Source organism: Carettochelys insculpta, chromosome 6, assembly GCF_033958435.1.
Source record: "Carettochelys insculpta isolate YL-2023 chromosome 6, ASM3395843v1, whole genome shotgun sequence".
Taxonomy (NCBI): Eukaryota; Metazoa; Chordata; order Testudines; family Carettochelyidae; genus Carettochelys; species Carettochelys insculpta.
Window position 1 is genome coordinate 63,668,552 of NC_134142.1, and position 26,941 is coordinate 63,695,492.

Below are 26,941 nucleotides of genomic sequence, written 5' to 3' on the forward strand. Positions count from 1 at the left end.
CTTCCCAAAATTCACAAACCTGGAAACCCTGGACGCCCTATCAGTTCAGGTATTGGCACCCTTACCACCAGACTATCCAGTTACGTGGACTCTCTCCTCAAACCCTATGCCACCAACGCTCCCAGCTATATCCGAGATACCACCAACTTCCTGAGGAAATTACAAAACATCGGAAAAGTTCCTGATAACACCATCCTTGCCACAATGGATGTAGAGGCTCTGTACACTAATATTCCACATAAAGACAGATTACAAGCAATCAGGAATACCATCCCTGATGCCACCACAGCCAATCTGGTGTCTGACCTCTGTTACTTTGTTCTCACACACAATTATTTCCGTTTTTTGGACAATTTATACCTCCAGATTAGTGGAACTGCTATGGGCACCCGCATGGCCCCACAATATGCTAATATATTTATGGCTGACCTGGAACAACGATTCCTCAGCTCTCGTCCCCTATTACCACTCCTCTACTTAAGATACATTGATGACATCTTTATGATTTGGACCCATGGTACAGAGGCTCTAGAGGAATTCCACAGAGACTTTAACAATCTACACCCCACCATCAACTTATGCCTCGATTACAACATGCAGGAGATACATTTCCTGGACACTACAGTACTAATCAAGGATGGCCTGATCAGTACCACACTGTACCGAAAACCTACTGATCGCTATACTTATCTACACCCTTCTAGCTTCCATCCTGCACACGTGACTAGATCCATTGTTTACAGTCAAGCTCTTAGGTACAATCGCATTTGCTTTGATCCAACTGACAGAGACCAAAAACTACAAGAACTTTACCAAATATTCATAAATCTGAATTACCCACCAGGAGAAGTAAAAAAAACAAATCGACAGGGCCAGACGAATACCCAGAGACCAGCTACTCCAAGATCGGCCCAAAAAAGCCAAGAACAGAACACCACTGGTCATCACCTACAGCCCCCAACTCAGACCATTGCAACAAATTATTAAAGACTTACAACCTATCCTTAATCAGGATGCCACACTCCACAAGGCCCTGGGTGACATGCCTGTTCTCTCCTACAGACAACCTCCCAACCTCATGAGGATCCTCACTAACAGCCACAGTCTATACCCCAGGAATACCAGTCCTGGAACCTTTCCCTGCAACAAAGCCCGCTGCCAGCTTTGTCCACACATCTTCTCTGGAAATACCATCACTGGACCTAACCAGGTTACTCACAGAATCACGGGCACTTTCTCATGCTCCTCTACTAACATCATATATGCCATCATGTGCCAACAATGCCCAGATGCTTTGTGTATTGGACAGACTTCTAACTCCCTTAGACAAAGGGTCAACGGGCACAAAACAGACATCAAAACACTCCAGATCCACAAACCAGTTAGTCAACATTTTAATGGAATGGGGCATTCTGTCAATGACCTGAAGGTATGTGTGTTACTGAAAAGGAATTATCGCACCGTTTTGGAAAGAGAAACAGCCGAGCTGGCTTTTATATTCAAATTCGGCACATTAACACATGGTTTAAATCGTGATGGGAAGTTTCTGAGTCACTATAGGGGTTTGTCTGCATACTTGGCTCAATCTAATTCTTGACCTTCCCCCGCACCCCTCCACTCGCTGATTTGCTCACCTTGATTATCTTTTTCTGATTTGTCCTCCTTGCTTACTGTTTTTGGTTCTCTGTGCCTTAAATATTGAGTCTGTTCTGGTCTGGCTATGGTCTGAAGAAGTGGGTCTGTCCCACGAAAGCTCACCTAATAAACCATTTTGCTAGTCTTTAAAGTGCTACTTGACTGCTTTTTGTTTTGATAAAATCTACAGTGTATATGCACGTGCCTGCCCCTGGGGGGCAGTGGTAAGGTGCTGATTGCAGTAAAGTCCTTAGCACAAAGAGAAATTGAATTAAACTTGTCTGTCATATCAGCATTAATAGAGGCAGGAATTGGGAAACTGAGGAGGATGTTGCAAATATAGTAAGAAAAGGTAAACCCTGCCATTCATGGTGGTTACATGATTAGGAATTAGGAAAGTTTTTTCTAGCTGTTGGCTTTAAGGGCATATATTAAAGTATTAGCAATTTCTTGAATAACTGTATATTGCAATGTACTGTTTGCTCTTTTGCAGTTCAGATGAATGGAACTTAATTGACAAAGCACAGAAAATCCACCTACAGCACAACATTGCAGAGGATGGGGAGTTTTGGTGAGGACACACCTTCTACCATCTCAGATGCTGTGTCTCCCCAGAAGTTCTTCCGTGTCTGTACACGAGAGCTCCTAGAAATGCCAGAAAGAACCCTGGCTCCATGTGTTAAGGTTACACAGACATTCTTACTACCAGCACTCTGATGAGCATGTGCAAAGTGAGATGTTTCAAAAACTTACAATTTGGCCAAATGTAGATGTTTTTTCCAGAGAATTGTAAAAAAGCACTCCACTGACACCAAAGGATGACACACCCTTTTCCCCTGGTGCAAATTTCAAGCTCTCATAGAAACTCCAGTACAATTTTATAACTAAAATGATGCAAGATTGTTGTTGTTTTCTTAATGTGGGCAAAACAACATTTTCCCATAATCCCATTCTTGGAAATAGTTGAAACATTTTTGCCCAAACTTTTCATCTAAAGTTAGACCAAAGCATAGAAAAACTTCAGCTTGCAGCAGTATAGTTTGGCAAAGTTATAATCAACTGAAAACAGGGTCTTATAAATAGGAAGTGTCAAGTAACCTTAACAAAAAGCAATCCTACCAACTCTGCCTATAATTTGCAGACCACCAAAAACAGAGTAAGAGCTCACCTTTTATGACTTCAGATCAGCTGAGCACCCACAAATCCTATGTAAGTCAAGGCAGACACTGAGCACTTTTGAAAATCAAGTCCTTAGGATATGTTGGCACTTTGGCTGGGAAACGTGATGCAGTGTAGGGTGTGTTTGGGAGACATACTAGTGTAGAGTATGTCTACACTACAGAAGGGAGATGTGATTGCCAGCACAGATAGCCAGACTCACGCTAACTCCGCACAAGCTAGTGACTCTAAATAGCAATGTGAACATTGCAGCCCTGAGGGGGAAGCTTGTCTGACTTTCTGCCTCTGAGCTCTGACAGTCTGAGGCATCACCAGTGCCACAACATCCACACTGCTGTTTTGAGCACACTAAATTAAGCTGGCCTAGTGATAGTCTGGAGGCATATACTGGAAATCAAACATACATGCCCAGCTTCTGCGTGGAGAGAACCTATGGTGTAAACCTTCAGCTTGGTACCTTACCCAGCACAGCTGTTTGGATAGAGGATGGATCTGTGGAAGTTAAAAAGGGGAAGGAATCTTCCCCAACCAGCCATCAGTTGCTGCTGCCCATGCTACTGCAGCTACACTATTATTTTTAGAGCATTAAAATGTATGTATGTGGATTCAACCTCGTATTTGTATAATGCGGTGACGCGGAGGAAGCATATTCAAAGAGAACATCATGTGAGAGAAAAACTGGGTCATACAAAATCTACTGTATCTTAAGAAGAAAAAAGTGATTTAATTGTGTAGGATTTTTTCTATAAATACAAGTAAGTAAGTAAATAAATGACAGGTGGTATCAAACCAAAACATTCAGAAGCAGATCTGGATCGACATTTGGAACATCCCAAAGTAGTGAGTGTATTAATCCAGCTTTTCGTCTGCAAGATTTAATCCAAGTTTAGACTTTAAATACTCAACAAATTAGAGTGACTAGAAAGGAGACTTTTGATTCATACCCTTCTCTAAGACAAAAGTAAAAGTGGCATAATAGACTTAGTCATCACCATTAAGTTTTTCAAAGTTCCGCAGAGACAGGCACTCAAAATAGGTGACTATAGTTAAAAACGAAACTGAGTATCACAACACTGAAATATCCCTTAAATGTCATGCAGGCTACAGGAAGCGCAACGTCCCACCATGTAATCTAGAGTCGTTCTATTTACAGCCTCAGGGCTTGTTTCACTTCCATAGAAAAGTCCACAGAAGAATCATATTAAAATTATCTGACCAGTCTACTGTACAGTAAATTCTTGGAGACAGTGTTTTTCCATACCACTTGTGTGTATATCTGTGCAGGTCACCCTTCGACTTAAAATGAAATTGACTACTTGAGTCCTACAGTGTCATACTGTCAATGTACAGGCCAACCTAGTCTTGCTCGTCCGGCTGTGGGAGAAGAGGATGAGGAAATTCAGTTGGATTTTCCACATACACATAATTTTAGGACACCACAAATCTAATTAGTCTTTGTCAAACCACAGAGGAACCAGTAAGAAAAAGGACTGCCAAGCTTCCATATTAAGTGGAATGACAGAGTGTCCAGTGTATGGACAAATTCAAAGGGGTGCACAAGGAGGTGGTGCACAGGAACTGAGATGATTTTTAATCTTTACAGATGTTAATTCCCCACATGATATTTTGTATTATTGAGTTTTTGAGATGGGGAAATTGGTTTTATGGGATCCATGTTCAATGTGAACTGACAATTTAAGTCTTCTTATGTTTACCCCTATTCTTTGGATATCCATTATTTTCTCCTTTCCACCTCCCTGCTTTTCTAGGATGTCATTTGATGATTTCATGAGGTACTTCACAAAGCTTGAGATCTGTAACCTCACACCTGATACTCTGGAGGCTGATAAGCTCCACACTTGGACTGTTTCAGTCAATGAAGGGCGTTGGGTGAGAGGCTGTTCCGGAGGAGGTTGTCGCAATTATCCAGGTGAATACAATCTTTTCCCGTAGAATCAAACTCTCTTGACTTGTGATCATGTCAGATTTCACAGGTAACACAGAATCATGCAGCAGCCTACCCAACACTTAGTCTCGAAAAAAATAATCCAGATTCTGCAAAAATAGTGTTGGTGATTTGGTCCTTGATACATTCTTGAGTCTGGAGTAAGGTAATACCACAGTATGGTGCTAAAGAACCATGTACTCCCGCTAAGTACCATTTACTAAAACAGATGTAAACCCAAAAGGCCCTGATCATTTCTTATTGTTCAAATATTCCTTGGCACCTCTTGTGACAAAACAGATGTTAATTTCTGTATGCTTGCTTAATTTCATTTTTAATATTCACATTCACCCAACTTCAATTTCCTCAGGAGTTTCAGTGAGATATATATTCTTCTTCACTTTCTGTCCTCAGTAGTTCTACATTTGCAATATTGCTATAAAACAACTGCAGCATTGCACATGGGGTAGCTGCATTTCAGTGTTGGCCAAAGTGATCCCTGTGTTATAAAGATATGCATATGCTGGGGTTTCTAAGTTAGTCGTGGTTTCAGTTTTACAATGCATCATTTATAAATCAGCAAGGGATTAAAGATACAAAATTCTCTAAATACTAGACATGTAAGATACTCTGATTTGCCTTGCAAATCATTTGTTGGGAAGGAGTGGATGTTCTGGAATAAGGGGGTGCAAATCTTATGTTCATTAGAACATGAAATGAGTCATTAAATCAATTATTTTCTCAGCCAACAAAGATAACACCAAGTATAATGGATACTGCGCCTGACAAGAAGTCCCTCTTTGCATAGAAATAGAGAAAGAACAGAAAAAACACACCAGATTCTTATTTGGTTGGCTCATCTTACTGCAAGTCTAGGCTTTCAAACCCACAAGTTAGGCAAGCCACATGTTGGATAAGTGGGGAATATTACCAGCTAGGCTTTGGCATTGTATTCCAAAAAAAAATCCTCTTGTAAAGCTATAATGTACTAAGATAAATGAGCCTTTATGATTGGGGTGTTTGTAACACTTCTTACTGGAAACAGGGCTCTTCTTTCAAACAAGTTGGGAAGCCCTGCTGTACAGAATACAGTCAAATGGCTACATAAGATAAACCAAACTCTGCACCATCAGTAGTTGCACAAATATCAGTGGTTCTATAAAAATAAGAATATAACCCCATGGTGAAGAATTACTTGTTCAAGCCAATATCCGCCCTTGATTTCAGAAATCAGCTTCTGCACGAGGAAGGCGTTAATAATAATTATATAAAAAGATTAGCTCAATTTTTGATCTGTCTACCAAGAAGTGCAAAGTGGGAGAGAATATAGAAGATAAATAGGACTAAAACCAGGCTCTCTCTTAGCCAACGAGTAGTATCTTAAGGGCCTGAGGTCATATATTAATTTGGAGGAGTTGATGTCTGGGGTTTTGCAGATACATTTTGGACCAACCCTCAGTATCGCTTGAAGCTCCTGGAGGAGGATGATGACCCTGAAGATAACGAGGTTGTCTGCAGCTTCCTGGTTGCACTGATGCAGAAAAACAGGAGAAAAGAGCGCAAACTTGGAGCCAACCTCCTCACTATTGGCTTTGCCATTTATGAGGTACAATTACTACCAGGATGCTGTTCATTGCACCTTTGCCAAACAGTTTGGCTGATCCCAAATTGCAGCTCAACAGTACAGAACCTCCATGGGCAGCAGCTAATTTTATAATGTAGCCTGGTTTACATTAATTGTAGATTTTGCCTTTAAACACTAAGATTTTCAAGGATTCCAGCAGGATGTTGATTTCTACTACTTGTCAAAAATTATCCATGCGGTAAGCATGTGTATCCTATTTGCAGCAAATAAGCTGTAAGAAAATGGGAATAAAGTATTTGATAAAACTTACTGGTAGGTCTGTTTTGGGAGGTGTTTCCTGGTAAAGACTGGTTTAAAACCAAATCAGAGATTAGCTCAGTAATGCTTATTTGTAAATGGAACTAAACAGTCTGATAGCAGTACTGAAAGAACAAGTAACAGCTTTTACTGTTCAGTGGCTAGAGAATATACTACAGAACTTAAAAAAAATCTTTTCTAGAATGGATGGAACTAAGGCACTAGGCAAAGTAAGTCAACTGCAGATACACAATTCTAGCTATGGCAATTGCATAGCTGGACGCAATGGTATCTGTACTCATCTTACTTGGCTGAAGAAGGTTGATGGGACAGTTTCTTCCATTGACCTCCCTTACTCCTCACATCCTGCCAGGAGTACAAAGGGTCGACTGCAACTGAGAGGTCGATTTTGTGCATCCCTACCATACGCATGATATCAGGCCCTGGAAGATCAACCCTGAATGGGTTGGCTAGTGGAGACAAAGCCTAAGAGAGTATGGAAATTCAGATGTCTGCATTCATTTAAACTGTATTAATTCACAGGATTAGCCTTGTGTCACTTTACAGAGATCACTTTTTCCAGTTCCCCCCTCCTGACTTCCCCACCTTGCTCTTTAGTAGCATCCCAAACTTCTCTTTGATTGGAGGTTTATGCCTATCAGAATCAAATGTTGCATCACCACTGGCAGTGGTGAGAATCACTGAAGGATGTGGTGAGATAGAAGTACATGGTCTAATTTTCAAAAGGTACTGAGCAATTTCACTTCCTGTTGACATCAACAGAGAATGGTGCAGCTCAGCACCTCCAAAAGCCATGTTAGATCTTGATTTACTTTGTAGGCGACCCAAGGGAGTTTGATGGGAGGTATGTTCTAAGGACTAAGGTTCGTTAGAATATTTCTGTGATTTTAGGAACTTTAATTGATGGCAGCATGCTAGAAAGTAGAACACTTTTTAATTTGATTTTATCAAGCTAGATTAAATAAATACGTCCACTCTCACTGCATCCCTAACAGTTCTTCTGCTTTGTTTCTCTCAAAGGTGCCAAAAGAGGTATGGGCTGAATAGAAGAAGAATTGACGCTTGGTGTAAAAGTTCTCAGATAACATAACTTTTGTACCTGTCTATGTAAGCCACTTGGGCTTATTTTCAGTGTTTTAGCACAAGTGACAATCTTACCCTTTCTTCTCTGAGTATCAATTAACTACAGTGTGAGTTCACATATTCTCTTTCTATTTCTTGTTTTATATTCTTTTCTCCCTTTCCTCAATACTCATCTATTATGTACGGACCTCATACAGGTCTTTTTCAATCTGGTTTCATGGACAACATTTAGCAATGATAGCCATTATCTGGTTATTGTGTTCCTGCTAAACCCTGCAACACCTGCAGACTGCTTTCTTTACCTCCTCAATATATGCAGAGGTGGAAAGTAACTAAGCAGAAATACTTGCACTACTCAAGTATGTTTTTTTCAGTATTTGTACTTAGTACTTGGGTAATTTATTTTTAATACTTTGTCTTTTTACTCAGGGAGTGTTTAAAGAAAATACTGTACTTTTTACTCCACTGCCATTTCCAGAAGTGCCTAGTTACTTGCTGCTTCCATCACGTCACTTACACTTGCACAAGCCAGCATTCTGATTGGCTAAAGCACAGCCTCATGTGCAAACCATCCATTCATCATGTAGTGATGAATTTTTTTTTTTTTTAGAAAATAACCAAGCAACAAGCACAATGGTCCTACCAATGGACGTCGCTTTTAAAAGGCTTCAACACCTTTTCATTCACAAACAGTATCTACGCATGGGTGCCCCCTCCCGCCAAGTCTCCTGGGCTGCATCTGGCATGTGGCGGGGAGGGAAGAAACACAGCATTGCCATTCACCCTCCCACCAGCAGGGGCAACAGGGTGCTAGAAACTGCTCATGGGCCGGTTTCCCCACTGCTTCTGTTGGACAGAGTTTGGCCAATAGGAGCAGTGGAGGGTGGTACCTGGGAGTGGCAGGAAGTATCAGCCAGGTAAGCACCTCCCCCACTGCCCTCATGGCCAGCCGCTGCATCCCCATCCCTCTACCTTGCCCGCTCACCAGCTCTCACAGCACCCATCCATTCCTGGGCCCCTTTCCCACTAGGCTCTTCCAGCCCCAGTTAGCTCCTGCACTTCTCTCCCACACAGCTCTCTCACTCCAAGTCTGCACTTGAATGTTCCCTTGCTCCTGCACCCTACCCCCTGGCCAGACACCCCACCCCAGCTCACTCCTGCACCCTCCCAGCCACACCTCTACTCCACTATAGAAATTATCACAACTGCATGGAATAAAATTATTCAAAGTATCCTGAATGGTGTTCGGAAAAAAGCTATTGCTGAGATACGTTCATGATTTCCGTGATTTTGAGGGTGAAGTAAAACACATTCAAATTCTATCATGCAACTGGAAACTCAAGCAGGATTCAGTGCGGCGGACACAGATGATGTTCAAAACCTGCTACTGTCACATGGTGAAGAATTGACTAATGAAGAATTAATTCACCTGGATGCACAAAGGTTATCATAAAAGGAGGAAGAATTGGATGACCCACTAAAAATGCTGGACACTAAAAACCACTCTCAAAAATTCTTCAGTGAACTGGAGGCAGCTACACAAATTCTCAGTGAGAAACAATCCAAGCTCAGAATGGAGTTCAGCATGCAAGCAACAAATTCATGAAGCCGTTCAATGCTATCAGAAGTTGTGTGACAGGAAAAAGAGGTCTGCAGTACAAACTTTAATTCTATCATTTTTTTCAACCCTCAACGTCATCACCTCCTCCTAAACTCTCATCACCGTCATCACCATCAGCTGATCCTCAAACCTCAACTTCAAAAGCTGAAGATAAAACCCAAATTAAGGAAGCTGAAGTCACTACAGAGTTGTTTCTGATGACCACAGGAAACTCGCATCAATACCACCTTCTTCACCACTATTTAAGAACTCACTAGTGGTAAAAAATGTCATTTAAAAAGCAATACAAATAGCACTGTTCTTATCAGCATTATTGTATAGTATTGTAACATATGTGGGGAAAAAAATCATGGGTGATTTTTTTTTGGTGGGGGGAAATTGGGAACCAGTCAGAATTTTTTGCATTGAATTAATGGGAATTTCATTGTCAATTTACAAATTTTTCACCTTACAAATAGTTTTCTTGGAATGAACCACATTCATAAATCAAGGGATAAGTATATCTCTCTTACTGGTCTCTTGAACCATTAAGTCTCCTGCACCTTGTATTTCAAAGAAAAGTTTTTAATTTCAAAGGCATTTTCTGCCACAGTCACATGATGTTTGTATTGGATCTGCCTGCCAGCTTTGTAAGATCTTGCTGAAGAGGAGATCTTTTGATTTATTTGTTTGTTTGTTTACAGATGCATGGTAACAAGCAGCACTTACAAAAGGATTTTTTCCTTTACAATGCCTCCAAAGCTAGAAGTAAGTCATATATAAACATGCGAGAAGTCTCCGAACGCTTCCGGCTGCCTCCCAATGAGTATGTCATCATCCCATCGACATATGAACCTCACCAGGAGGGGGAGTTCATCCTTAGAGTCTTCTCAGAAAAAAGAAGCCTTTCAGAGTAAGTCCCAGAGCTAGGTATTTGACTCAAAAAAAAAAAAAAGAGGATGAATTACATGCCCTTCTTATACCACCACAAAACACACATATTCACTTATGTGCACACACATGCACACTGCTCTTCTTTATTTAGGTTTCTAGGTCTCTTATGGAAAAGAAACCTGTTCTTGTGCCTTGGAAGGAGGATAACTTTTGCCTGTTCGCACTTGTGAGCTGAAGCAAACTTTGGCCATCAGGAAAACACCATGGAAATAAGCAATTATTCTATCCTGCATCCCTCACTCCCCCGTAATTTACACTCCCTCGGTGGTATTGTCTTCTTCCACCAATGAATAAACTTGGTACCTGGTTTCATTTTGCTCAGAGCTAATTAGCTTGTTTTGTTTTCCCCAGCTGAAAAGCTCACTGGCACTGCCAACTCAGATTTAGAAGATGCATGCCAAACAGTAGCACTCTTAGACAATACTTGGGTACACAGCATTACTTGTTACCAGTGAGCTGTGTCTAGCTGTGTTCCAATAGAAGGAGAAGCCAATTCCAACCATAAGTCAAATTATCTTTCGAAAGTTCAAGTGGCTTTCTGCAAACCTGCTACAGAAACAAAGTTTAGGAGCATGGCCATTTTCTTCTTTGTTTCAAAACAATTTTTCCTCTTTATAGGGAAGTTGAAAACACAATAGAAGCAGAACGTCCTTCAGTGAGTATATTTTGCTGTCGGTTTATCACATGCACTGTTTTATAGTCTAATGTCATACAAACATTACACTTAGCTATTACCCTACTTCATTGTGTGTGCAGAATTAGGAAAGGGTTTCACATCTAAGCAAATAAGTAACAAGAAGCCAAGGGCAGGCTCCTCATGCTACCATTCACATCAATTCCCAAAAGCTCTAACTGAACAGCTATATTACCATTTAGCCCTACAGCCAACCTGTGGAACTTATCGTCACAAGATGTTGTGAAGACCAGAAATATAGCTGAGTTCAAAAAAAAAATTCATGAAGGAGCAATCCATGAATGGCTATTAGCCAAGATAGTCAGGGACACAATGCCATGCTTGAGTGCCTCTAAGCCTCTGACTGCCAGAAGCTGGAACTGAATCACTCAATAATTGCCCTGTTTTTGTTCATTCCCTATATGAAGCATCTGAAAATGACCAGTGTCAGAGTCAGGATACTGGGCTACACGGACCATTGATCTGATCTAGTATGTCATTGTTATGTTTTACATATGGTGGCCTTATGATAGGTCTAGAACATGTCATCTCTCTTAAGACTTCAGGCCAGACCTGAAACCTACATTTAATAACAAAATGTAAGTGTTTTAGGTACTAACCAGCCCTGGACATTTCACCATTACATCTTCATTTTGCAGTGTAAATTAACATACAATAAATTACTTGCAGAAAACCTCTTCAGCTGCAAATTGAGAATGCTAAGTTACTGTAAAAACTCTGATTGTTTGAACATCAGGAAAACCCCATGGAAATAAGCAATTATTTTATCATCCATCCCTCTCTCCCCTAACAAATTACACTCACTAGGTGGTCCTGTCTTCCTCCAGAGATGAGTAAACTTGGTACCTGGTTTCATTTTGCTCACAGCTAATTAGCTTGCTTTCCCCAGCATAAAAACTAACTGGCATTACTAACCTCAGATTTACAGGGTGCAAACAAACAATCTAGATAAGGCATTTAGTGTGAAAGTGATTTCTCATCAAACAACAGTCAGAACAATGTTTCTTTGTGGCACCTCTTTGATAGGTGTGTGAGAAGTACCAGTATTCTACAAATGTATCCAAACGGTAGCAGTGATTTTAATGAATATCAATTATACCTACTAACTATTAATTCTTATTTGGGCTAGCTGCAATATATCAGAAGGGGAAGACAAAGACTGATTTAATAAAATGGAAGTAATAATGGGTACTAAGTCTGACTCAGGTAGAACATCATTTAATTGATCCTTGCCCACCACTATGTCACCCTTTCATTTTCAGTAAAACTAAATGAACACTTTCGAGATTGATAAGATTGAAGTATGCCTACCTTCTTGATATTGGTCTGGGAACTCGGGTATATCAATCTTCAGTAACCTGCTCGCTGTAAAGAGCGCAACATTCAGAACTGAGGTGAAAGTTTCTCAATTCATGCAGGGCAGAGCAGTGGATGAGAGGAGCCCCCTGCTCTGATCTGGTGTGTCAATCCTTCCTTCCTATATTTGACTCCATGTAGCTCAGATGTGAGACATGTATAAATGTTGTTAAAAGTCAAGAATTAACAAGAAAGAGCAAGAATGCCATTGCATAGTCTAACTTTGTAAATTTTTATTACATCTACAACTACGTCTACTAATATCACCTTTTTTTTTGGTCCAGAAAAAGATAAAAAGCAAGGTAGGCCCCTGCTTCAATAGACCTAAGAAGTGCTGGGCTCTAGTAGGCTAACAAGCATGCAGTTATCTTAAAGTAGACTACTCTTTTTAAATGCTTGAGGATATTACAGAAGCTTGAGTTTTTTGCCAGCATCAGAGTGGATTGTCTGCATATCGGAGCTTGGTTGGTGTTCGAGCTTGTTTCCTGAAGCTTTCTGCAATTACCTTGTACCATGGACAGTGATGGCTCTGTCTTTCTATTGTATAGCTAATGAGAGATTGTGGGACAGCGTACTCAGTTCACACAGATAAGATGGAAACTCTGAAACTTTCTGTCCCTTTAGACTTGATCCTCTGAGCTGCTGATCACATATGACTTCTATTGTTTTCAGTGGCACCTGATGATAGCCAGGCACTTGTGGAACTGAGTTCTGTTTATGACCTGTTACTCCACCACTCCTTCACTCCCCGTTCCAGGCTCTTCTCCACCCTCGCCTCCCTTTCTAGCACAACACATGCCCACTCCAGATTAATGTCCTAGTATCCATCTTCCACTATCAAATGCTGCCACTCTTTTTGCCACAAATACCTGCTTGCCAAGCCTCCATCAGTGGACTATCCCAGCTGCAGTCCCCCTTCTCCAGTAAGCTACAGTCCTGGCAATACCTTATAACACATTGCGCTACAAAGTACCTGAAGTTAGGTAGTGATTTGAGGATAAAGCCATTTTTTGGTTGGGGGATGCAGAAATACCCCCCCCTTGAAACAAGAGATAAGGATTAATTCACTAAACTCCTGTTTGGATTGTTATTTCCAAATTACCATTTACACTGGCATCTATAAGACATCCAGAGACCTAAACAGCTCTCTTCTTGCCAGACACGCTGTGTAACCTTCAGAAAAGCAAAGCAATTACAGAGAAGCAAAGAAAGCAATTGTGCTCCATGCCTGAGTGGCTCACAAATCACTACTGGAAGGGATCCAGTGCGTTCACTCTACACAGTTGAATAATTTCTATACTAAAAAAGCAGCTCGTTTTTTGCATGGCAGACGGTTATGGTACCACAGGAGGCCTTTACCAGTATTGTAGTGGTACCACCCTTTCTGCGTGAAGGCTGTTTCAGTACAGTGAAGAACCTGGCTGGCCTCTTTTTGCTCCTAAAACAAAGGAATGTTTATGCATGAATGGCTTTTCTGCACAAGGAGATCTAATACTTACATCTGCGCTAGGAACACTAACAGCATGTTAGTCTCTCGCTTTTTAGCATGATGAGAACAGTAACGTCACAGCCACCTTTTGTGCACTCTCAGCAGTTACCACACTTGGTGCCCTTCCTGTGGGGTGAGCTGTGGTTGCATGACTATGACCACAGAATGGCTTTTTCTCAGACACTTTGCCCTCCTGTATTGTATAACTTCCATACCTCTTCTCTTCCTTTTGCCTTCTTCCTCCTCTCTCTAGCCAATCATCTTTGTTTCTGACAGAGCAAACAGCAATAAGGAGTTGAAAGTTGATGAAGCATCTGACAAGGAGAAGAAAAAAACAAGCAGAGATGAGAAAAAGAAAAGCATTGAGGTTTCTGTAATAGTTGGCATGAAGAAAACGGGGCTGGGGCTTGCTAGCACGGGGAATTGGCTGGGTGGGGGCAAGGAAACTGAGAATTATGAGATGAGGAAAAATCTTTTAAAGCTGAGTTGATCTGATAAGCTGTTAGTTTTGCCTGATTTAGAAATTTCAGACAGATAGGACAGATGAGCTAATATCTTCTGTTGTGAGAGTCAACCATTTTAAATTTTCTATGTAATTAACTCACACGCAGACAAAATTATACATCTAAAATGTGGAACCTCATTTTGAGAACATTTGAGTAATTTGCCCATGGTAATGCTGATGCTTGTCTGCATGTGCAAGAAAAAAAGGAAACCATCAAAAGAGGCTACCTCATGGGCTATTCTGCCTTGGGGAATGGGCTGCTGCAGGCACTCGCAAGCTATAAACTCCACTGTTACCTCTCTGCCGTTCCTCTAGTTGGCAGATAGGCAAAAGGCTTTCCCCACCCCCACCCCCCAATTCCAGAAACTGTCAGAGCAAAGTGCACTCAACCTAAAAGCAAATCTTCACCAACATGCACACTCCCATCAGAGATGGCTCATGGCTGCCAATAGGAGAGAGGCAGAATGAGGGCGGCCATCTTCAGCAGATGTTACTGAGCATGCTCAGTAGTATCCATGGAGCATATGGCAGGGGAGGGGGTGAAAACTATGTTGTCTCTGTTCTAAATACCTCCTTTATAGGTGATTATATGAAATATTTCAAAGTAAACATAAAGGAGTGAGAGTAATTGCTTAAAAGGACACACAAACCAATGGGATGAAGTTAAGCGAGTAAACCTGCATGATGGTCATTAGGACACATTTTTAAATGTACTTAGGCATTAGAAAAATTTCAAACAGCCCTGTAAACTGTGGAATGCTCTCCTGAGAGGTGCCTGTCCTTTGGCACACTTCAGATTAGACTGGACAATGCCTGACAAAATATGCTATAGAAACAAACTACTTGCCCCAGTGAATGGATTGAATGGCTGGTAGATATTTTTTGTATCTGTAACGTATGTGATACCAACACAGCTTTCTTCAGAAAGCCTTGCAGAAAGGTGGAACATCCAGTCAGCTCTGCAGAGGCTACCGAAACATAACAAGCACCATAAGCAGTTCCTTGCTGTAGGGCATTCTGTTCTCCAGAGCAATTCCCAAAGAAATGACCCTGAAACAGGAAAAGTTCTGTTCTGGTGGGGAAGGACAAAGGCGTTGGAATGTCATTCCCTGTTAGTTAAGAGTTTCTATAAGTGAGCAATCGATCCAAGAGCCCTCACACCTGGCCTTCAACCATTACATGTGTATCTTTGCAGCCTACTCCAACGAATGCCAACAAGGACCATGAAGAAGAGAAGTTCAGGAATATATTCCAGCAGATTGCTGGCGATGTGAGTATGCCAACAGTCCAACTATCTCCACTTCTCACAACCTGCTAACCTTGAGGGCAGTGGAAACAATGGCCATGCAGATTCAAAACAGACTTGGAACTCTCTTGTCTCCTGCAAGGTCACAAATCAGAGAACAGTCATACACTGAAGCCCTGAGGCCTAAATCTAGTGATGGAACCAGGCTTTTTGCCAAGTAAGAGCAGGCTTTAGTTAAAGATGGCCTTGTGCTTCATTGCTAGCATGTGGAGTTTCTTGGCCAACTTTACTTAACATCTATGAACAGGCTAAAAATAAAATGTGGAAATGGAAAATGATCATACAACTGCAGTGCTTGGAGGTCTGGAAATAGGACAGAAAGCCTTTTACCTTTAGCTTATTGGTTCAGGTCTGACCCAAGATGCTGTTGACATGATCTTACTTGTTTATCTCTAATGACTATTCAGTAGCCTGGTAAAAAGTCGCAGGGGGTAGCTGTGTTAGTCTGTAACTTCAAAAACAACTAGAAGTCCTGTGGCACCTTAGAAACTAACCAATATATTAGGACAAACTTTCATGGTACAACTCACTTCATCAGTTGGGTTAGAGTGGAAATAACAGAATCCAAGGGTATATGAATAGCAGGGAAAAAAAAAAGAAAAGGAAAAGGACAAGGAAGTTAGTAGGACCCGTTAATGAAGCCGGATACCGTTCATCCATAGCGTGAGATGTAAAAGTGCAAATATCAAAGGCAGGGAAATTGCCTTGTACTGTGTTAGCCAGTAAAGATCTTTATTCAAGCCTAAGTTAATGATGTTAAATTTGTAACTGAATTCCAGTTCACATCTCCCTCAGTAACCAAGTGATAACATTCTTTTGCAGAAAAATGGCTAGTTTCAAAACCATTATTGAATGTTCAGGGAGGTTAAAATGTTCCCCTACAAGTTTAGGTGTGGTACCATTCTTGATGTTTGACTTGCATCCATTTGGATCCAGTGTCATAAAGAAAACCGTTCTTCTGCTCTGTACTGAATGCTGTAATTTGTGGCATTCTCTGCACTTTTCTGTCCAGGACATGGAGATCAGTGCTGACGAACTCAGAAGTGTTCTGAATAATGTTCTAAAAAAACGTGAGTTGGAGCTTTCTTCTACCTGGTCATCAGTCTTCAAATATTTTTGAGCAGTGAATTCTGTAGCATGTCATTGCCTGGAGTGTCATTGTCAGTTGGTGCCTTCTGGATGTCAGGTCAGGCTTACAATTTAAGAACTTTCTAGCATCACTGTAACAGAGTTCCCAGTTGGGACTCCAGCATGCTGAACTTGCTCACAGTAGGCAACTTCCAATGTAGTTTAGGACTGAGTTCTCTCATCACAGCTGTGTCAGCTGAAGGACTAAAAAATGTGAGAGTCACTCAAAGCAGTGTTTCTCAAATGCAGCCACAAGGGACTTTTCTTGTGGCCAAAGCCTCTGGAGCAGCCATGGACAGGGGCAAAGCAGCAGCCTTCTCCCCCAGGGCCGCCAGCAGTGGTTGGGCTTGCCTGACGCTGAAGACACAAAAGTTGGAGGAACAGATAGCCAGCATCTACGTCCCCCCTTACAGTGCTTAAATTTTCCCCAAGCTTGCTGGGGCTAAGTAAGTTTGCTCTGAAAAGTGACATTGCTGTGCTTCATAATATCTCATTTCATGGAGACTTAACTACATGTCTTTTAAAAAGCAAAAGATATAAGAAAAAGAGCAAGAAGATGCAAAGCACCTTGTTTGTTTCTATTCTGTTTAGGTCCAGTAAAGAAGAGAGACAACTGTACGTTTTTATTATTACTGAGTCAGCACAAAATCCTACATAAATTATAATGATTGGAACATGCACATGTTAACTAAAGTTAATCAAGTGTTTAAGCAAAAATTGTCAGAGTGGCCACCAGCAAGAGTTGGTGGCTACTCTCTGTGGCCACTGCGAAATTTGTTGTAAGAACCCCTGTAACTTGTATGAGGTGAAGAAAGTTCAGCCCTAATTTGGAACAGGAATACAGGAAGGACCTCCCTGGTCTGGCACCATCAGGACCTGTCTGGTCCTGAACAAGAGAATGTTGGCAGACCAAGGGAGGTCCTCTATCATCAGCTCCCAAGGTCACCACCTGCTACTAGCTTTCTAGGTAGCTTGGGCTGTGGCTCCTGCTACAGGGCTCCAGCTCCATGGCATGGGGTGCCGTTGTAAGCCTCCAACCCTAGCCCCCATGCTCCCCAGGACTACTGCAGGGCTCTGACCCACATTGCTGCAGGAGTCAGTCCCTGGCCCTGCACTCCCTGGGGCTGCCCTGCTTGCTGCAGGCTGCTAGGGGCTGCCTCGGGGCTCCAGCCCTGACTCACACTACCCCCAGCCAGTTGCCCCAGTCCTGGCTGGCCTTTCTGCCCTGTGGTAACTGGGCTCTCTTGTCCAGGAGCACCTGTGATCCTACTGGACCACAGAGGTTGCTGGACCAGAGTGTGCCAGTTTTCAGAGGTGCAACCTTTAGCCCTGAGTATCTGTCAATTTCTCACTCACACATTTTTTGAAAGCAACAGAGAGGAAGCCGTGCTAGTCTATACACTATCAAAACAAAAAGCAGTCAAGTAGCACTTTAAAGTCCTACTTGACTGCTTTTTGCTTTGATTTTTTGAAAGTGTCAGAGATAGATTTAGGGTTTATAGTTTGGACGGAGTCACAACAAATAGGACGAGATACTTGCCAGTTTGCACAATTTATTCATCTGAGATCATGCTTTTCAGACAAAGACCTGAAGACAGAAGGGTTTGCACTGGAGTCCTGCCGCAGCATGATTGCCTTAATGGATGTATCCTTCTCAAATCATAGATCGGTATTTGATATGCTAGCCTATATGAGGTGACTGCTAATTGAACTGCTTGCTGCAGAACCACAGCTTAGTAAATTAGGGAAGCAGAATAATGTTTTGTGCAAGGAATAACAATAGTCCATAAATTCCTACTTCCCGACAGCAGCTACTACCATATGCGTCAATTGAAAGCAGAAAGTTGTCCATTGTCAGAGTGGACAATTCTGGAATAATTACAGACATTTCTTCCTAACCTGGCAGTGAAATGGCTTTTGTCCTAAAGCATATAGATTAGATATTTTGTTTAAAAATCAGATCTAATGTAGCTATAGTTTATGCAGCAAATTTTCACTATTACTCTGTTATTTTTTAATTTATAATATGTTAAGTACATCTTACTGTATACTTTTTATACAATTCTTATAGTCTGAAAAGCATGCACTATGATATACAGTGCTATAAGATGGCACACATTTATTTTAGGTGGAAAAACTGTGTAATATATTGCATTTGGTATATAATATGTGATCAACTAATTAAAGATTGCAAAACACATACTTTAGAGGACAGAGTGAAATTTGCACATGCAACTTGCATACATAGAGCGTTGTATAGGATTTTTTAGGCTGTTTTGGTGTTTTTTAATAGAGACAAAATATAAACAAACAGAAGGAGCTTCATGCTTCAGGATGAAACTCAGCTGGCAACTTAAATTCAAAACTGCATATATACATATCTACATTTACACTTAAAATATCTCCAGCAGGGAATGCCTCATATACCAAACGCAGGAGCTTTGCACCTAGCAACAGAGCTTTAGAAACATGGAATTAAATGCAGTTCAGAATTAGCAAAAAAGTGTTCATAAATTGTTTTTCAGCATTGTTTACCCAGCTGAATAGGATTTTATATTCTGCTAAGGGGACTCTGGCTTGAGTTTTGATAAGTTTCCCTTAAAACATTTCTTTCTACCTGAACTCCCACATCATAGACAGATGGTTCAGGGAAGATAAACTTTGAGGAGTTTCAACACCTCTGGGACAAGCTGAAGAGCTGGCAGGTATTGTTGAGAGCTTCTTGTGTTTTTTTACTGTGCAATTCTTCCAGAGAGGTGATGTTAACATAATTATTCCACGAGAACAGTTCTCTTTCTGAATCCCCCAAAGCACCTACACACAGTATAATACAGTGGTTCTCAACCTTTCCGAACTATGGTACCTCAGGAGTCTGATTTATCTTGCATACCTCAAATTTCACCTCACCTTAAAGATGACTTTCTTATAACATCAGACAAAAAGTAAAAAACTGTCCTAGCACACTACTACTGAAAAATTGCTCATTTTCTTATTTTTATCATATAATTATAAAATAAATGGATTGGACTATAAATATTGTACTTATATTTCTTTGTATAATATATAGAGCTGTATACACAAATCACTGTGTGAAATTTTAGTTTGTCCTGACTTGGCTAGTGCTTTTTATGTAGCCTGTTGTAAAACTAGGTGACTATTTAGAGGAGTTTATGTAGCCTCTGGGAGACCTCTAAATACCCCCAGGGATACACATACCCCTGGCTGAGAACCTTTAGTACAGGCTGAACTTCTCTAGTCCAGCACCCTCAGGACTTGATCAGTGCCGAATGAGAGAATTTGCCAGACCACGGGAGGCCAATATTGTTAGCACATTACCAACACTTCCACTGCTTACCAGGCTCTTCAAAGACGTTTAGGAGTTAAGTTCTAGCTAAATAACAGCAGAGAACACCAAGAGCCAGGACTGGTAGCTGTAAACAAACTTTATGGGACCACAGAAAACTTGAGCATACCCATGACATGTGGACTAGCTAGCTAAGATCATGCCAGATGTTCCTGATACTTTTTTTTTTTTTCTTTTCCAGAAAATTTTCAAGCATTATGATACAGATCATTCTGGTACCATTAACAGTTATGAGATGCGTAATGCAGTCAAAGACGCAGGTATTGCACAGTATTGAATGCCCTGTATTTCTGGATAGAGGTCCATCTAAACCCACTCTCTCTCACTCTCCTCTTGTTCCTACCCTTCTTGTACCTACAGAGTAAAAATAAGATGTGCACTGCAGCCTTTTAAAAGAATGCTCACGAGAAAAACCTGGATACCAAGCTGTTGCCCTGGACAAATTTTCATGTCCAAGTTGCAAGCAAAACACTTGGGCTGTATCTACACTTGCCCCCTTCTTCGAAGAGAGCATGGTAATCAGGGTGGTGGGAGATTACTGATGAAGTGCTGCAGTGAATATGCAACACTTCATTAGGCTAATTCTCCCCCACGGCAACTTCGAAGTGTCAAACTTCCAAGTGCTGGCACGCGTGTAGCCGTGGGCACTTCAAAGTGCCTGCGCTACTTCGAAGTCCCCTTACCCCTCAACATTTTGGGGAATAAGGGCACTTTGAAGTTGCTGCGGCGGGAGAATTTGCCTAATGAACTGCTGCATATTCAGCACAGCACTTCCTTAGTAATCTCCCATCACCCTGATTACCGTGTAGACGTAGCCTTGATTATTTTTGAAGACTGATGTCTCCTCAGGGACCTTTACAAACAAATTTACAAATTTTCCAGCACAGCTACCACATTTTGTGCAGCTCCATGCATGATATTTAATGGTAAGTCATCTATTTCCAACAGGAACCTGCTGCCTCCCTCCCCATACCTCCCACCAGTTAGTGGCAGCAGGTGAGGAGGCGGCAGGGGCCTGTTCCCAACACACAGGGGAAGAGAGGAGACAAGGAGTAGCAGTGGGCAGTACTGAGCCAACTGGGGAAGCTTCTTGGGCTACTGAGAGAGTGAGCCTGCAGCAGCCTGGAAGCAGGCCTGCTGCTGGCGGGAGGGCAAAGGGGGCAGTTGCTCCAGGGCCCGGCCTTTCAAGGGGGCCCGGAGCTCTGGCGGCTGCTGCCACGTCAGCTGGAGCTCCAGGCTTCTCTGAAGTGCCAGTAGCGCCGCTCTGTGTGGCTGTAGGGGTGGGTAGGTAGCACCACGGTTCTGGCAGTGCTAAGGTCAACTGCCCTTGGCCCTGCCCCTTCCGCCCTTGGCCCCACCCCTTACAGGGCACAGAGCCAGGCCCCCTCTCACTATGCCCCAGCGCCTGTGGGAGGGTGGGGGGCTAGCACCACTGCCTGGGAGGGCAGTTATGGGTGGAATCTGGGGCAGGTGGCCTTATTCAGTCCATCCCATTACTGCCTCATTTTGTCCCCTGCATATGCTATCCCCATATTCTGTCCCCTTATCCCCTTCCACCCTTCACCTGCCTACATGCTCCTGCTCATGTTGCTGCCAGCTCTTTCCTGGGCCTGGGGCTCCCTACTGGCTGGCAGGCCAGATACTGACAGGCAAGAGAGGTAACCTGGCTGCTACTGCTGCTGCTGGCCACAGTGGCCCCCCGCGGCCAGGAGGAGTTATAGTAGCTCTGCCTTCAGCTCACTCACTCCCCGGTTGAGCTGCAGGCAGCAGTGGCAGAGAGGTAAGATACACAGCCATTCATAGCCCTGCCCCGTGAGCTGGAGAAGTGTCATTGGAGAACTCAGCATCTCTCACCTGCGTTCTATCAGGTAGGAGACTAGCTGGCATTTAGCCTTTCCCTGTATTTATCAGTGCAGTCAGGCCTTCATGAGTGAAGCCTGGCCACTTCTGTAACCCATGCCCACTCACCTTGCCTTCCTGTCCCTCTCAGTGGGGCCTGGGTCACATAAAGGTGAGCTAGTGGCAGACACAGCGAAGAAAACTGGCTCCTTTAGCTCAGGCACTGCATGTGTGTGGCAGGAGGGTGATTGGATTAGAAGCTGCAGCCCCAGATTCTATTCCTGCTCTGGCAAACCCCCAGAGATGCAGCCTTATGCTTATTTCATAGATCAAACTCCCCAGCTGGGTCTGAGTACAAGACTAGGGGAAGGAGAGGGTGGCAACCTCCAGCTGCATATCCAGCAGTGTGCTGTATACCCTTCAGCTCACCAGCACCTAGGAGCCAGGGCAAGCATGGAAAGAAAGGTCACTCACCGTAGTAACGGTGGTTCTTCGAGGTGGGTCCCCGTGGGTGCTCCACATTAGGTGTCGGGCTCACCCGGCGCCGCAGATCGGATCTTCCAAGCAGTTTCTGCCGGACCGCGCATGCGCCGGTGCGTGCCGCTCCCTTGTGCGCTCCTGGCCACGTGTGCGATCCGGTCCCCGCCAGTTCCTTGACCAACCGCCTCGGATGCTCCTGCAAAACACTAAACAGTGATCCGAAGCGGGGAGGATGGGCAGGTAGTGGGAGCACCCACGGGGACACATCTCGAAGAACCACCGTTACTACGGTGAGTAAACTTTCTTTCTTCTTCGAGTGTCCCCGTGGGTGCTCCACATTAGGTGACTACCCAGCAGTAACCCAAGATAGGAGGTGGGTAATCGGATCATGTACAGCTTGTCCCCAAGAGGACCGCTGTAGAGAGACGGGTATCCTCTTGGAATACCCTGTGAAGGGCGTAGTGCTTGGCGAAGGTGTCATAGGATGACCAGGTCGCCGCTCTGCAAATGTCCTTTAGCGCAACGCCCTTGAAAAAGGCTGTTGATGCCGCCACCGCCCTAATGGAGTGAGCCCTGGGCGGGGCCAGTAAAGGAGTCTTTTTGAGTTTGTAGCACATTTTGATGCAGGATACGATGTGCTTCGAGATTCTCTGCGAAGAGAGACCTTCTCCTTTCGATTTGGGAGCGAGGGAGACCAGAAGTCTATCCGTTTTCCGGATGGGCTTGGTCCTGTCCATATAGGAGGCCAGCGCCCTCCTCACGTCCAGGAGGTGTAGGCGTGCCTCTTCGGAAGAGTTATGAGGCTTTGGATAAAACGAGGGTAAAACAATACGTTCATTAATATGAAACTCTGAAGAAACCTTAGGAACAAAGGCTGGATGCAGGCGTAGAGTCACCGCCTCCTTGGAAAAAACAGTGCAGGGTAGCGTTGCCATAACTGCCGCAAGCTCGCTCACCCTGCAAGCTGACGTGATTGCGAGAAGAAAGGTCGTCTTTATCGTAAGGAGGCGGAGGGAAACCGTGGCTAAAGGCTCGAACGGTGGTCCTGTTAGCGCATTAAGCACCAGGTCCAAGTTCCACGAAGGTGGAAGCGGTTTCCGAGGGGGGTATAGGTTTACCAACCCTTTGAGGAACCTGGTAACCATGGGATGGGCGAACACCGTGTGCCCTTCCTCTTCGTGTCTGAACGCCGAAATGGTGGCAAGGTGGAACTTTAACGAGGATAGTGAGAGTCCTCCTCTCTTGAGGTCCAGTAAATACTCTAATATTACAGGTATAGGCACCGGAAGGGGGGCTAGCTGTTTGGTAGAACACCATGCCGTGAAGCGAGTCCATTTCTGCTTGTAGGTCTTCCTGGTGGAAGCCCTCCTGCTACTTTCTAGGACTTGTTGCACTTCCTCCATACATGTGCTCTCTAGGGAGCTGAGCCATAGATTAACCACGCTTGTAGTTGCAGGCCTTGGGGGTGCGGATGCACTATGGACCCCTGGGCTTGCGTGAGCAGATCCGGCGCCACCGGAAGGGGCATCGGTGGACGGTCCGACATGCTCAGGAGTAGGGGGAACCATTGCTGTCGATCCCACATTGGGACTATCAGGATCATTCGGGCTCCTTTCCTCCTGGCTTTCTGCAAGACTGTGGATCAGCACTGTGGGAGGAAAAGCGTAAAGCAGGGGGCCCCTCCAGGAGATCGCGAATGCGTCCCCCAGGGACCCCCATCCCAGTCCTGCCCTGGAGCAGAATCGTGGGCACTTCTTATTGTGTTGAGTGGCAAACAGGTCTATCTGGGGAAAGCCCCATGCGTGAAAAATCGGTCGTAGCAGATCGGGACGGATCTGCCACTCATGCGTGAGTGCGAAACGCCTGCTCAGCTGGTCTGCCTTCACATTGTGAGCGCCTGGTAAGTATGAGGCTTTCAAGGTTATATTGTTGGCGATGCACCAGTTCCACAACCGGACTGCTTCCGCACATAAGGCACGGGACCGAGCTCCTCCTTGCCGATTTATATAAAACGTGGAGGTATTGTCTGTACTGATCTCGACTACTTTGCCTTGTATATGGTCTCGAAAGTGTCTGCAGGCATTGAACACTGCTCTGAGCTCCAGTATATTTATGTGCAGTGACTGTTCCGTGGAGGACCACGGTCCTTGCGTCACCTCTTCGCCCATGTGTGCTCCCCACCCTATGTGGGAGGCTTCTGTAGTAAGAAAAACCGATATTTGTGGTTGGTGGAAGGGTACCCCTGTTAGCATGTTCTTGGGGTTTACCCACCATTGCAGGGATTGGCGCACCTCTGTTGTGGGCGACACCACCCTGTGAACGGTGTGTGCTGCCAGTTTGTATACGCTCACCAGCCAGTGCTGCATGCTGCGCATGTGTAACCTGGCGTTCTGTACTACGAACGTCACTGCTGCCATGTGGCCCAGCAGCTGTAAGCACGTCAGAACTGGCACCGTAGGGCTGAAGGTGATGACTTGCACGAGGGAGCCGATGGCCCGAAAGCGTCTCTGGTAGATACACTCTCGCTGTAATAGAAGTTATGCGTGCCCCTATGAACTCTATGTCCTGTGTGGGGTCTATCTTTGATTTTGCCAGATTGATAACCAGGCCGAGCGAAGAGAACGTGCCTGCTGTGACGCGTATCATGCGTAGTACCTCTTCCTTCGAGGCCCCTTTGAGTAGGCAGTCGTCCAGATACGGGAATATAAATACCCCGTCTGTGCAGGTAGGCTGACACCACTGCCAAGGTCTTGGTGAAGACTCTGGGGGCCGAGGAGAGGCCAAACAGTAGGGCCTTGTATTGAAAATGTTCTTTGCCTACCATGAACCAGAGGAATCGTCAGTGAGCCGGATGGATAGTTATGTGAAAATATGCGTCTTGTAAGTCGAGGGCTGCGAACCAATCTCCATCGTCCAGCGCCGTAAGGATGGAGGCGATTGTGATCATCCGAAAGCGCTGCTTGCGCAGGTACCAGTTGAGGCCTCGAAGATCTAAGATGGGCCTCCAGCCTCCTGTCTTTTTCTCCGTGAGGAAGTACCTCGAGTAGAATCCTTCCCCTTGCAGTTGCTCCGGCACTCTTTCCACTGCCCCTATGAGCATGAGATGGTCTACCTCCTGCTTGAGCCTCGCTACGTGGGAGGCCTCCTGGAGGTGGGGCCTGGGTGGAGGTCGTGGCGGTGGGAGCAACTGGAAGGGGATGGCGTACCCCGTGGCTATGATCTCCAGCACCCATTTGTCTGTGGTGATCCTTTGCCACTGGTCGTAGAATGGTCAGAGGCGATGGTGGAATAACAGGTTCGGATGACCTTGTGCGATGGTAGTGATGGCGCAGCCCTGGATCTGTGTGTCAAACTTGTGGCCTTTGGCCCTGCCCCGAGGACGCACGGCTCTGTTGGGAACGTCGCCTGGGAGTTCTGTACTGCTGGTGCTGTTGATGTCACCCTTGCTCGTAACCCCTGTGGTACTGGGGACGCTGTGGCTGGTACTGGTACTGTCTTTGTTGAGGGTAGTACTTTTTCTTTCTGTATGGAGGGGTGTAAATCCCCAGGGTCCTAAGTGTGGCTCTTGAATCTTTACTGGAATGAAGGACCGAGTCAGTTGATTCAGCAAACAGCTTCTGCGTGTCGAAGGGAAGATCGACGATCTTTGCCTGCAGATCCCTCGGTATACCCGAAGTCTGGAGCCAGGACTCCCTTCGCATCACCACTGCCGTAGCTGTGGAGCATGCTGCTGTGTCCGCAACATCCAGGGCGATCTGAACTCCCGTCCTCGAGATTGCGTCGCCTTCTTGCACGATGGCCTTGAGCACCGGTTTCTTGTCCTCTGTAAGCGAGTCCATGAGGGAGGTTAACCTAGTGTAGTTGTTGAAATTGTGGTTCGCTAGATGCGCTGCGTAATTTGCCATTCGCAACAGTATTGTGGGGGAGGAGTAGACCTTTCTGCCGAACAGCTCTCGCTTCTTGGCATCTTTGTCTGTTCCCCCTGTCTTGAATTGAGATGTCTTTGATCTTTGTTGCGACGACTCTACCACCAAGGAATTTGGTTGTGGGTGGCTGAACAGGAACTCCATGCCCTTCGCTGGCACGAAGTATTTCTTGTCCGCTCTCTTGTGGACAGGCGGAATAGTCACAGGGGTCTGCCATATCGTAGTGGCGGACTCCAAGATTGCTTCATCAAGCGGTATTGCTATTTTGGAGGAGGCCGGAGGTCTCAGATTTTTGAGGAGCCTATGGTGTTTCTCTTGCACCTCTGCTGTCTGGATGCCTTGCGTGAAGGCCACCCTTTTAAACAGCTCTTGAAACTGTTTGAGATCGTCCGGAGGATGGACGTCCCCCGGGGCCGTAGCCTCGTCCGGGGAGGAGAGCGAGGAACCACTAGGATACGCCTCTCTGGACCCTTCCGGTTCCTGTTGGCGATTGTACATCCGCTTGCTGGAAGCTTGCGAGGGAAAATCTCGGGGTTCCATAACCAGTTCCCCCTG

The 26,941-nt window shown here is 44.3% G+C and overlaps 1 protein-coding gene across 1 annotated transcript in view; it reads left to right on the forward strand.

Moving 5' to 3' along the window:
• Positions 1 to 26,941, forward strand: part of CAPN3 (calpain 3) — a 67,443-nt gene that overhangs the window by 30,598 nt on the left and 9,904 nt on the right. The window contains exons 9-21 of the mRNA XM_074997066.1: positions 2,129 to 2,206; positions 4,584 to 4,744; positions 6,196 to 6,365; positions 7,683 to 7,694; positions 10,050 to 10,258; positions 10,918 to 10,954; positions 12,634 to 12,651; positions 14,092 to 14,205; positions 15,539 to 15,613; positions 16,662 to 16,719; positions 18,358 to 18,422; positions 19,414 to 19,482; positions 20,323 to 20,401. Coding sequence (XP_074853167.1) covers positions 2,129 to 2,206; positions 4,584 to 4,744; positions 6,196 to 6,365; positions 7,683 to 7,694; positions 10,050 to 10,258; positions 10,918 to 10,954; positions 12,634 to 12,651; positions 14,092 to 14,205; positions 15,539 to 15,613; positions 16,662 to 16,719; positions 18,358 to 18,422; positions 19,414 to 19,482; positions 20,323 to 20,401 — 1,145 coding nt within the window. The remainder of the gene's footprint in view (positions 1 to 2,128; positions 2,207 to 4,583; positions 4,745 to 6,195; positions 6,366 to 7,682; positions 7,695 to 10,049; positions 10,259 to 10,917; positions 10,955 to 12,633; positions 12,652 to 14,091; positions 14,206 to 15,538; positions 15,614 to 16,661; positions 16,720 to 18,357; positions 18,423 to 19,413; positions 19,483 to 20,322; positions 20,402 to 26,941) is intronic.